At 39.7% G+C, this 12,779-nt stretch overlaps 1 protein-coding gene across 1 annotated transcript; it reads right to left on the reverse strand.

The window, feature by feature from the left end:
* Positions 1-2,856: 2,856 nt before the first annotated feature.
* tdh2 (L-threonine dehydrogenase 2) lies at positions 2,857-11,514 on the reverse strand (the record flags this gene model as incomplete). The annotated part of the gene is made up of 10 exons (XM_080414174.1): positions 2,857-3,002; positions 4,718-4,987; positions 5,386-5,476; positions 5,605-5,777; positions 5,873-6,022; positions 6,363-6,433; positions 6,523-6,565; positions 7,636-7,819; positions 10,334-10,401; positions 11,460-11,514. 10 exons carry the CDS (start codon positions 11,512-11,514, stop codon positions 2,857-2,859), a joined length of 1,251 nt encoding a protein of 416 aa, XP_080270300.1.
* Positions 11,515-12,779: the final 1,265 nt, after the last annotated feature.

A 12,779-nucleotide genomic window follows, 5' to 3' on the forward strand; every position in this document is an offset into this window, starting at 1 on the left:
CACATACAGATTTAAAATAGATAACAACATCAGAGAACAAGTTCCAGGCAATGGAACAGAAGAGATGGAAAGACCAGGAGGTCGCCACACTTACAAGGTGTCCCTTCATTCAGAAAGAAAGAAAGCAGAGCACAGGAATGTGCTCAATGATACCCAACAGGAATTAAGCAGCATCATAGAGAGAACTCAACTACCAACTGAACTGTGCCAGGGCAGACATTTCTGCAAAGGATAAGATATATAATAGAAACTTCTATTCCCAATTGATCTCCATCAGGAATGAATGTAGAAAACAAAGCGATGCTTTGGGCAAAGGAATGGAGAGTTAAGGACAAGGATTTCTTTTTTTTTAATCATATTTGGGTCAATTTTAAAGCAAGCAGTAAATTTCAGGTCATAGTGGTCAGTTATAGAATGTTTGCCTATAATGACATGCCCAAAATAGGGGCACTAGGTTGAAAGTAGTTATGTGCCAACTTACATTGACATAGCTAATATGATGCAATTTTATATGTATTGATTGATTTGATATTGAGTTATTGTGATATCATGTTTATTCTTATTGTTTTCTTATTTCAATGTAATTTGTTTTAGATACTGGTAACTGATGTAGTGTGGTCTGGGATGGTGGGAGAGCCATGCCCTGTGTTACTATGTTGATTGTTCTGTGTTGTTGGATTGTTTTATTCAATATCATTGTTTATGTGTTGTGCTCGAGGACCCCTTTGAAAACAAGATGATGCATCTTAAGAGGCTTATCCTCCAATACATCTTTTACATAAATATAGCAAGCAGCAAGTAAAAATGACACATTATTGGGCAAGGGTGATATTTATTTCAAAGTCTTTTTCAAAGTACACTGCAATGTCTTTTTATACAAACATGTTTCAAATTAATCTGTAATTAAAAATAAGGCTTCACTTTTATTGGTAGCTACTCATTTGTACCCCAAATCACACAACTGAAAGAAACAAAAGTTGAACTCATCCTTTGTTCATGTTAAAAATCAGCAAAGTTGCCCTTGAACTGAAACGGACATTCATAGACATCTCAAAATATTATAAAATATATTCCCTGCCAGCATTTAATATCCAGAGAATAAGTTAAGGCACTGAGCACTAAATTACAGTTTTAAATTAAACCTCCTAGGAGACACATTTAACATCACAAAAAATTATGATCAGAAGCATTAGAGCTCGAATATTGTGCATAATAGCCATACTGTATGATGGTAATGAACACTTCACACTAACTGAGGGTAAAGAATGTAAATGAAAGTCTTTCTTTAAAATCAGGGTAAGACATTCATTTCTTAGAATAAGTTTAGTAGATGGGTTATTGGTTTTGTCGAGGTATTGTCTAAGGTCAGTCCAGAAGTAGTCTCTCGAGACAGACGTGTTGGCTCACACAATTTTAAGTTAAAATAATCTTTGTTGTGATTGGTCGAATACACTGAAGAGCAGATGACAGCTTTCTGTTCCCAATTTTTACTGGGCGGAATTACAGACTCTCTGTAGTGTTCAAGGATCGTGGAAGACAGTCAGGCTTGAGAGTCATGGCCAGTTCCCCCCATGTGTACTGCTATCCCTGTTGCTGCCAACCCCCAATACTGACCCGGAGAGGGTGCTGACTTCCATGTGCCTCCACAGAGGACTTTCACTGAGAAAATGAAATGTATGCAGAGTTTCACGCTATTGCCGGCCAAACCGAAGACACCACTGCTGGGAACATGCGGCCGATTGTTTCACCTGTACGCCACCAGAAGTAACTTCAACTTTGAATTGAAGCATGTAGGACTAATGTATGATTAAGGCATACTCCTGACTTTTCTGACAGATGTATTACTTAACATTACGTAACACCTTGAAAACTATATTTCATAGAGAAAGGTATAAAAGTGAAGTCATTGTTCTATATCCTTTGAGGTAACAGCCCCAGTTGTAGAATTACTTTAAAGAGAAATGTAATAACAATTAAAACAACAGAAAATAGTGATAGAAACAATAAAAGAGAATGTTTGACAGTGTGGTTCCCTGAAAAATAACAAGGCTGCAGTGTGTGTGTTCATGAATCTTACTTGGCGAGCAGTCATTCAGTGTCCCACTGTAAGTTGGGAGGCTCTGGCTAGTCTTGTGTAGCCAGACAATCAAGTGTTCCCCACCTGCTGATACGTTTGTGGACCTAAATCCATTGAATGGGCTTAAACACCGGAGAAAACCTGCAGTGACAAGCCTACGCCCACTGCTTTGAAACCAATCCTGATAACATCCCATATGAAGGACTGCGCTAAAGTCTTTCCATTGGTTCTGTGAAGCTGTCATTTTGAAAATTTTGGAATGATTTCCAGTTTTGGCCCATTCACTGAATTTAGATGTCACCAGGCAGAGAACTCTGATCGTCTGGCTACGTGACACTATGCTCTGGCTGACACATTGCGTAGTTGAGAAACAGTCTTTGGTTCACTGATTGGCCAAAGGAAGATCCATCTTGTATTATGTGTAAACGCAAGCTGAAGTAGATGTGTATGCTAGATCAGTAGTTCTCAACGGGTCCTTGAGGTGGTTCCAGTGGGTCCCCAGCTAAATTATTGATAGTTAGTAACCAAATGGATCCTTACGGGTCTGTAACCCCAAAAGTGTACTAATGGAACAAAAAGGACTCTTACGGGTCCATTTGGTCCCATTTGTACCCTCTCCGAGTTAAATGAATACAGAGATTTTACAGTGTAGATCCCAGAGATAAAACATCAAATTGGGGTCCGTGGCCTAATGCATATCAAACTTTGGGTTCTTGAAATTAAAAAGGTTGAGAATCACTGTGCTAGATGATTGGTTGGTCTCTGTGAAGTGGTCTTTGTTAGCTGACTGGCAGTCTCTCATTGGGCGGCTTCTCTCGGATGGATTTCAGCATGTCGGAGACCAGTTCTTCAAGGCTGTACCTTGGTGCCCAGCACCAGTCTCTCCTGGCATTGGAGTCATCAAATCTCACTGGCCAACTGTCCGCTGCAAAATACAAGGCAAGATTTTAGGAAACTTCCACATTGTCGAACATATAAAGCAATGACTCAGAGGTAAGATAGAGAAATGAAAATAAAAGATTAAAGGGCAAGACCACTTTGGTAGAGGTTTGGGTTGTGTATTTACCTTGCCATGATGTAACTCCAAAGGTGGACAAGAAATTAAAAATAATTGCTCCATTGATTAAAAATTGATAATTCAAAATATGCTCCTCATTGACTTACATTGTAGGGTAAAACAGCTCTCAAAGTCACTCTTTTAGCACCTAAACAAACGCAAACAAAGTTGATTCAGACAATATAGAACATCACCAAACCCAGTACTGTTTTTTTTTATATAAAAATTTTAACTTCCTGTTGATTTTGCTATTTTTATTAAGAAGAAAACCCGGACTGGATTCGCGGATCCGGATCTTCAAATAGTAAAATCAGCAGGAAGTTAACATTTTTATTAAAAAAAAAAAACAGTACTGGGTTTGGTGATGTTCTATATTATCTGAATCAGCTTTGTTCGTGTTCGTTTACGTGCTAAAAGAGTGACTTTGAGAGCTGTTTTACCGTACAATGTAAGTCAATGAGGAGCAAATTTAGAATTATCAATTTCTAATCAATGGAGCAATTATTTTTGATTTCTTGTCCACCTTTGGAGTTACATCATGGCAAGGTAAATACACAACCCAAACCTCTACCAAAGTGGTCTTACCCTTTAAACTTCATTTCTATTATTTGCATCAGATGAATAGAAACATCATGGAGCGTTTTCTTTTGCCTATTTTCAACTCATAATAAAGACACACTCTATTCCCCTTTACTACAGTATATAAAAGGCTCTGTGCATAACTGTAGTCCCGGGTTTCCAGAAGGTTGTGTACCCATTTACGATTCAGTTTCCCATAGCTTTGTTTGATTGCCTCTGAAGCATATTTGAACTAGAAATACACAAGACACCTTCATGAGTTTCCAGTAATAAACCAACACACTAAATTGTATTGTGCTGTTAATTTTTAAATAAGTTGTTGCATTTTAAAACATTTTAATGCGTGGATTGATTTGAAAAGTCTAGCCTAAAATAGTCCCTGGAGAAAAGAAAATTTAAATGCCCATGACTTATTAGCCACACCGTTTTGTTAAGCTAAATGTAGGACAAACATGACCTCTAAAAGATTAAGTAATTGATGGCAAAATGTTTTATAATAATAATAATTTATGTATGATATACTGTATGACCGAAGCTGTGCAGTATGTATAACAATTATGTGTGTTTAGATCTTTGACCTGTTTCATCTTCCTTATTTTATCTTTTAGATTGCATGATTTTAAAATGTTATATTTATCATTTACATTGTTCATGCCAAAAAAAAAAAAGTCCAAGCATTTAACCACTTAAACCCGAGCATCCCTATTCTGGGGCAAACATCCGACTACTATAGCAGATCTATAAGCTCACGTTGAGAGGGTTTGTGAGCTTGTAGATCAGATATTTAGTGTAGAGTGAAACTGGAGGGGGGCCAAGTACAGTATAAGGACCTGGGGGACGGTCAACTAATTATAGGGTTTAAGTGGTAATCACCAGCAATGATTGTTACAGCCTGTAAACAGTAAAATCCTTAGTGTTAATTTAACTGTATATCATTGAGTATTTAACAAATAAAATTGAAACGCTTGAAACAGCGTCACAGCACACGTGCATTCAAGACATACCAATGGTCTGGCGAACCGAGTCAGGATTGTAGGTGACTTTGAGGTGAGGCAAATGCTTCCGGATTTCTTCTGCCACCTCTTCTGGTGTGAAGCTCATGGCATCGATGTTGTACGTACGCAGGGACAGCTGGCACTCTGGAGCCTGCATGAACTCCACTGTGGCACGATGGCAGTCGGAGATATGCATCATAGGAAGGCGGGTGTCTGGACGCAGGTAGCACTCGTGGTGACCTGTGCTGAGGGCATCGTGGAAGATCTGAACCGCGTAGTCTGTGAAAAGGGAGACATGTAAGCTTTGCATGATTATTTTAAAGGTGCTGTAAGTGATATTCTTTGGGGGGGGGGGGGAATGGTAAGGTTTTAAAGCTATATATTGTGGTAGTACAAATCATTGCCATCGAGTGTTTGTTTTGTACAGTAACAGGGTCTCCCCGACTCCAGCTCTTTAAGAATGAGAAAATACAGTTTCAGGTGAGTCACCAATTTCATCCAATCAAGAAAGAGAACCCATTTATCAACTTCAATTGTATAGTGTTCCAGTTCCGATTCTGTTTCACTTCCAATTTCACTTGTTTATCTTGTATCCTGAATGAGTTCTCTATCCTGATTGGATGAACTTGATATCCCAACCTGAAAATGTATTTTATGTTTACCAAAGACCAAAATACCTGTTGTTCCGCCCCCAGGTTGTGTGTTGGCTGAGATAACTCCTGGGTAGCGAAGGCAGCGGAAATCCAGGCCATATTTATGATGGAGATACTAACAGGTAAAGAATCAGACGTGAGTGCACAGGACGCACAGGAATTTGAGATTCAGAAGAGCTCACAATTGCGAGCATTTAAGTGACTCTGTATTTGCATGTATGCACATGAAGAAGATAGCCTCACCTCCCCCATTAGTTCACCGTGCACTTTGGAGACCCCATAGATGGTGCGAGGCCTCTGGACACAGAGGTCAGGAGCGGGGTCACGGGGAGACGAGGGTCCGAAGGCTCCAATGGTGCTTGGGACAAAGAGACGCAGGCAGTTCTCCAACGCCAAGTCCAGCACATTGTGAAGCCCTAACGGGAGAGTAAGACATTTATAGCAGGATTTTGAATAGAACGTTCCATAAAAAGTCCAGTACATGCTGTATGGGTGCAATATTCGAGAGGACCTGTGATGTTGATCTTGCGAGCCAGTGCCACGTTGGCCTCCCCTACGGCGCTGAGAAGGGCACTGTAGTGGACCAGCCAGGTGACTTGGTTATTCACTACCAGTTCACTGAGATGCTTGTAATCTAAAACGTCAGCATACACAAATGGACCTGTGGGAAAAGAGACGTTAGCGTATACTGTATGTGTATGTACGTACGTATGTGTTTTACCACTCAAACCCTAGCATCTTTATTCTGGGCATGTCATAATAGGCAAACGATCTTTGGACATTTAGTTTTTTACATTTGTCAAAAAATAGCAATGCGTCTGTGAGCTTGTAGATGTGCTATTTTCGGCAAAGAGATTTGGTGTAGAGGGAAAAAGGAGGGTACAGATTGCAAACTGAGTAGGCTATTGAAAACCACAGAACACTTTTATAAAAAACAAACAAACAAACAAATAAAGAAACAAACAACGGAATCAGATCAATGTCAAATTGATTTCTCATACCACTGCTGTACACATGGGGTGGAGGCTTCTTAATATCGGACAGGATTACATTTTCTTTTCCAAACTGTGCCCTAAGAATTAATGCACACATTGAGAATTAAAAATAATTTGGGTAATCAAAAGTATGGTACAATGTTTTAGGAAATTGAAAATATCTCACCTCAGCATCTGTGCTAACCCCACACCTAACTGTCCAAGGCCACCTTTATTCAGATAAATAATTGTGTATATGTTAAATTATTTAGTGAATAATAGCACATACAGTATTTATGTTGTCTTGGTAAAAAAAAAGAAGAAGAATGTGGTGTTTGTAAGCTAGAAGACATGTTAAACACCCAGATAAACTATATTTCAACTGGACAGCAACTTTTTTTTTAACCACAGCTTTAGTCAGAAACAAAAAGTGACTGCATGCTATTATTCTCCCATGAGTGTTGCCTTTATGGCATCAGCTCTGTCTGAGCGCAGCCTATTGTTAGGGGTGAGAATGGGATTCCTGCCGCCAATGAAAACAACCCAAAGAGAAAAATAAAATAAAAAATACGCCACATGCGTAACTATCCAGTGTTGTGGCTCCCACTTACAAATTCATGGCAAACAGGTTTCTGCTAAGAGGTTATAATACTACATTAGCCCAGTAATTCTCAACCTTTTCAGGCCGTGACCGTCCAAAACAATTATATTTGAACTGGGGACTCCCCACCCTGACAAGCACTTGGAATTGTAGGAGTTGAGGCATTAAATAGCCAATCTACAAGATGTTGCGAGGCGTTGTGTGCCTGTAGATTGGCTATTTTCTAAAATGTTGCCTCTTTCTCTTTCTTATATTATTAACAAATTAGTCAATGTTTTACCAGTTTTTAATTGTTGATTATTTTTGATGCAGTAATGGTCTTTCTTTTAAGTATTAAAAAGGTCTTAAAAGTCTTTAGATTGTCACTTCACTGTCATCTGTGGACCCCCCCAAAATTATGACCCACAGGTTGAGAACCACTGCATTAGGCTACCTATTATGAGGACACATTAAAGGGATAGTTCGGCTAAAAAAATACATTTTTTTCTATTAATAAGTCACCCCATGGAGAATTGAATTCATGGATATTTTGCCAATAATGTCATGACCAGCGGACTGGTAGGCAGCGCTTCCGGTATAGGAGCCACAAAGGAGACTCTTTGTGTCTCCTACCGGAACCGCTGCTGGTCATCCCCCCCCCCCACCCCCACCCCCAAGGTCCCGACCCACAGGTTAGAACCAGTGCATTAGGCTACCTACCTGTTATGAGGACACGGGGTTGGGAATGGTCCCAGGTGGGACCGGGGGGAGTGTTCCACCTGCTGCTGTGCCTGGAGGAGCAGCTGAAAGCCCGCACCCTGCTGCTGCCACAGCCACGGCAGAACGGAGCCAGCAGAGCCGCAGCAGAGGTCACACACACACGCATTCTGTTGAGCAGCCGCCCCTGAAAAGGGAATCTGAACATAATTGACATAATCCCAGTGGTGGAAAAAGTACTCAAATTTACTTAAGTAAAAGTATCAATACTGCAATGTAGAAATACTCTGTTACAAACGCCTGGAATTCAAAATGTAGGCCTACTTGAGTAAAAGTACAAAAGTATTGGTATCAAAGTGTACTTAAAGTACCAAAAGTAGAAAGTACTCATTATGCAGAATGTCCCATTTCACAAGTTTTCAAATGTATTAAATGTATTAAAATCTTCTGAAAATAGTAGATCTACAAGCTCACAATTGTAAGCTTGTAGATCGTCTATTTTCAAATGGCCGCAATGTATTTAGGGTAAGTAAGTGGTTAATGCATGTTTTGTTAATAATAATCTAAATCTACAAAATAACTAGTAACTAAACCTTTCAAATAATTGTAGTGGAGTAAAAGTACAATATTTGCCTTTGAGATGTAGTGGAGTAGAAGTAAAAGTAAGTAGTATTGTAAATACTGAATAAAGTAAAATACCTCAAAATTGTACTTAAGTACAGTACTTCAGTACATGTAATTAGTTACTTTACACCACTGCATAATCCCTGCCTTAGACATCAATGTTTTCTCTGCCAATATGAATAAACATCAACTGTAATTGTTCTATTATCAACATGGTACTCCTCATGTTTCCATTAAAATAACATCACAAGCCACAGTAGCCTCGAGATATTATTAGGCTACTTCGCAAAGTTTCTAAAGTTGTAAATAGAGCAAAAAGTATTACCTGTGTATTGAAAAAGATCTACTAGAAGTTGTAACAACAGTTGAAACGATCATCACCACTTATTGGACCGAGGCGAATGCATGTCACTTGACACATGCAATGCCAGCCAGGCTAAAGTTAATGAAATCGAGCTGATAAAACGGTATTTCGTGGCATTTCACGGTTAGAATTAGGAGATTGCCTTGTGATTGGTCACCGTTTGAGCGCACCGACAGGCCATTGGGCAGATACGCAGCTGTAGAGAGGCATGCTGGGGGTTGTGGTTCTTTGTCCCCTGTGGGCATAGAGTTAAGCCTGTGGGGCCATCACTTGTGTCTCTGTACTGAAACAGGACTACATTTCCCAGACTCCAAAGCTCCATTTAATGTGATATAATCGGGGTTGCCATGTCTGTTTATTATAAGCTACTTTGGGTTTCCTTTTCTGTAAAGTTGCTTGTAAATATTGGTAGTTGCGGGTTGCGTTTTTTGTGGGCTTGTTTCTAAAGTATAGTTGCTTATTTGGGCTTGCTTCCACATTTTTCAATTATTATTTAAATCAGTGGTTCTCAAATATGTTCATGTCATGGTCATGGACCCCCACATTAATATGTAGCCTATTTGTGTTAGAATGTTTCAAAATATTCCATATTTTATTGGAAAATATTTTGAAAATAGCAGGTTCTAGATCACCTATTTTGAAATAGCCAATGCATAGGTTTAAAGTGCTCATGTGGCCTAATAGTCGCTTCTTTTGGGCTTCTTTTCATAGACCTGGTTGCTTATTTCTCTCGCAAAATCTGGCAACACTGGATATAATGTGCAAACATGCTGACTGGCTGCCCAAGGGGATTTGTATTGTGTGAATTGAATTTAGCTGAGCTTAACAGGACCATAACAGGACTGAGAGCTGTGCTATAGTTCTGGCCTTGTATAGGCTACTACTGATAATAATTATGAGGCAATACAAAGTAGCTTTTTACACACGTTTGTTACTATGAATCAATAAAATGCAAGATGTTTTGTTTTGTTGCAAGCGTGATAGACAACCAAAGCTCTCAAAATAATATCTTCGCATTAGGATATAGCAAAACTGACATGTTTTCTCTAAATTACTGTTAAACGAAACGACACCAACACATATGTCTTTAAACATAAATGTTATTAAGTCATAAAAAAGACAGCAGAACAATACACAGTTTGATTGATTGAATACTTTAGACAGAAATGTAAACAGCGCGAGGTACAGTCAGACATTTAAGCTAAAAGGCTAACACAAAAAAGTCCCTGGGGACTTGTTTCTATTGTGGTCCTATGTATTCAATTCATCAACATGGCATAAAAATAACACAAAAATACATATCAACAAATATCAAACACTATATGTACAAAGGCAAAAAGGGGGGGGGGGTATATCAACAGTGAATGCCACCTCCTTTCTATGGGAAAAATTAGTTAACCTCCCCTTATGGTCTACTGAAAGGTGGATTTTCAGCCCTGTTAAGTAAGTAAGTAAGTAAGTAAGTAAGTAAGTAGGTAGTTATCATGAAACAAATTAGAACCATTGCACATTGGTAGCGCTCCACCAAAAAAAAAAAAAAAAGCCATGGCCTTTATGGAAGCCTCCATTGTCAGTCCCCATGCAGGCGGCTGGTGTTGCGTCCTCAACAGTCTGTGTTGTATCACAATGTGATGTTTGTCCTTATGGGTCCGTTGTATTGTTCATATGGTCCACATCACATCAGCTTGCTGTTAACTTGCTCCACTCAATGACCATGTTCCTAATCTCCTGCTGGGTCTCTTCCAGTTGATGAGCCTGTTGTGTCCACTGCAGGAAAAAACCTGACAGCATAATAACAAATAATATTCCTCGTTAACCACATAAGGCCTACATACTTCACCATATGACAAAACATTTTTTTTTAAATGTCTGCCGATGACCTATTCAAAATAGGGACACACCATGTTGAAAGTGGTTACCCCCCCCCAATCATTTAACCTTATTTTAGAGTAAAAAGTGATCAAACAGAGTGATCAGACAGATGCCAGGTTCATTTGTTGACCTGGCATCCTATAGTTTTATTAGTTTGTATAGTTTCAATGTACATATTTTATATGAAATAATCACGCTGGTGGACCTCAAGAAGAGTGTGGTCCACCAGAATTCTCTGAGGTGGTTAAGTGCTAGATTGGGTGGGCTGGAGGCAGATGAGCGCTCGTTTGGTATCACTCTCAACTGAGTAAAGAATCTTTTTATGATAATGCCTTTTTACATCACTTGAACACAAGAGATGCGCACCGACAGTAGAGAGCGTGCAGGCACGTCAACTAGCATCTGACAGTTGGAAAGCCATGATGGATGGAATAGGTTAGCACCTGTTCCGAAATTGCACATCATGCAGTACATTGTGCGACACTAAACAAACACTCCCTAATCCTAACATGACCAGATTCCCAACATGACCAGATTCCTCCCTCAAAACGATTTAAACATGATTTGGAACAATAGAGACCTGATTAACGAGAAGTTAGATGCTTCTCTTGTTGGCCAATGTGAAAACACAGTGACCATTAATCGTGAAACCGACAAAAGGATGTGACAAATCTTTGGAATTTCCCACATTTCCCAATTTTCTACATTTACCATAACATATACATAGTACATACATAGTACATAGACAATCGCTAAAATAGCGTGCAGTGCATTTCAACGCTGATCTTCCTCAGGCTATTGCAGGCATCATCGCTGCTATATTTCTTGTTTATAGTTCAGTAAAGCATCCTAGAAAATGTGTTTTGTTATGGACCTTACACTGTTCCAGTATAAGGATCCTGTTTATTTCAGTTGAGAACTGATTTTTCAGTTGCTAACAGAGAATTAGGTGTTTGGCATGACTCACCTTCCCAGAGCTTCAGAGACTGGGGGTGGACAGAAGGCCAGATGGCCAGCTCCATGCGCTCATACAGGGGTTGGAGTAATGCTCTCTCTCCCCAGGCCTCAGCAGGGCCTGGAACAGACCATGAGTTTTCCCCTTTACCCCTGCAGCACACCTAAGTATGAGGGAGAGAGAGACAGAGAAATCCAACGAGGAAGGGAGAATAAAATCAAGAAGAAAGATCTACAGTATGAGAAAATAACAGAGAAAGATGGAGTTTGTACAGAAATGACTGATTTCTTATGTGTAAATAAATAAATTAAGTGGCATATTGCAACTAGCTCCTTACTGGTCTCCCTGCATGCTCGCTCTACCTTTCAGAATAGCCTGGCATGGCCAGACTAATATCACTGCGTAGATATTAGTCTGGGATCTCTGTGTGGAACCTGCATTTCCAAGGAGCGGATTAAAAAAAATGCCTCTGGTGATAAATCCACCCCTTATTTACATGCTGGTTCCTGATTGGTGCCCCACAACTTCAGGGGCAGCAAAATCAAATCACAACCGAGCGGGCCCAGACTAAATTTGCTGAGGGCAATCAATTTTTTGCACTGGCAGATTCGTCTGGTTTCCAGGCTACTGCCTGGACTTCAACCTTTCGAAAAGGTTCACGTCTCCCCCCTTTTGCGTTCCCTTCACTGGCTTCTGGTTGTACAGCCAGTACAAAACACTTGATGGCCAACAAGGTAATCAAGGGCATGTCACTCCGTTACCTTCAGGACATCCAACCCTACACCCCTTCCCACTCACTCACTTACAGTAAGGGAGACAGGACGCTATTGATTGTTGAAATTAAATAATTAATTCTCTATTTCTCTGTATGTATCTCTCTCTCTCTCTCTCTCTCTCTCTCTCTGAAACAAGTCAAGAAAGCTTAAAAGTGCGCAATGAAACTCAGTAACAGCGTTGCCATGTCCGCTTATTATAAGCGACTTTGGGCTTGTTTTTCTGTAGAGTTGCTTGTAAATATTGGTTGTTGCGGGGTGCGTTTTTTGGGCTTATTTGTGTAGTTGCTTATTTGGCCTTGTTTCCTAATGTTTAAACCAGTGGTTTAAACAACACATAATATGTATTTGTCCGCAGACCCCCCTTCTGTAAATATGTTGTGCCATCATAGACCCCCATACAAGATTTGTGTGGATTTGGAAAATATTCCACAATTTCCTCAAGATTTTTCTTTGAAAATAGCTGCGACGCGTTGTGAGCTTGTAGATCGGCTATTTTCAAATATCCAATGTATTTGTAAATAGGTTTAAACAAGGGCGTACCGTCATAGAGGCCAAT

This window comes from Gymnoscopelus braueri (assembly GCF_963280865.1).
Source record: "Gymnoscopelus braueri genome assembly, chromosome: 19".
NCBI lineage: Eukaryota > Metazoa > Chordata > Actinopteri > Myctophiformes > Myctophidae > Gymnoscopelus > Gymnoscopelus braueri.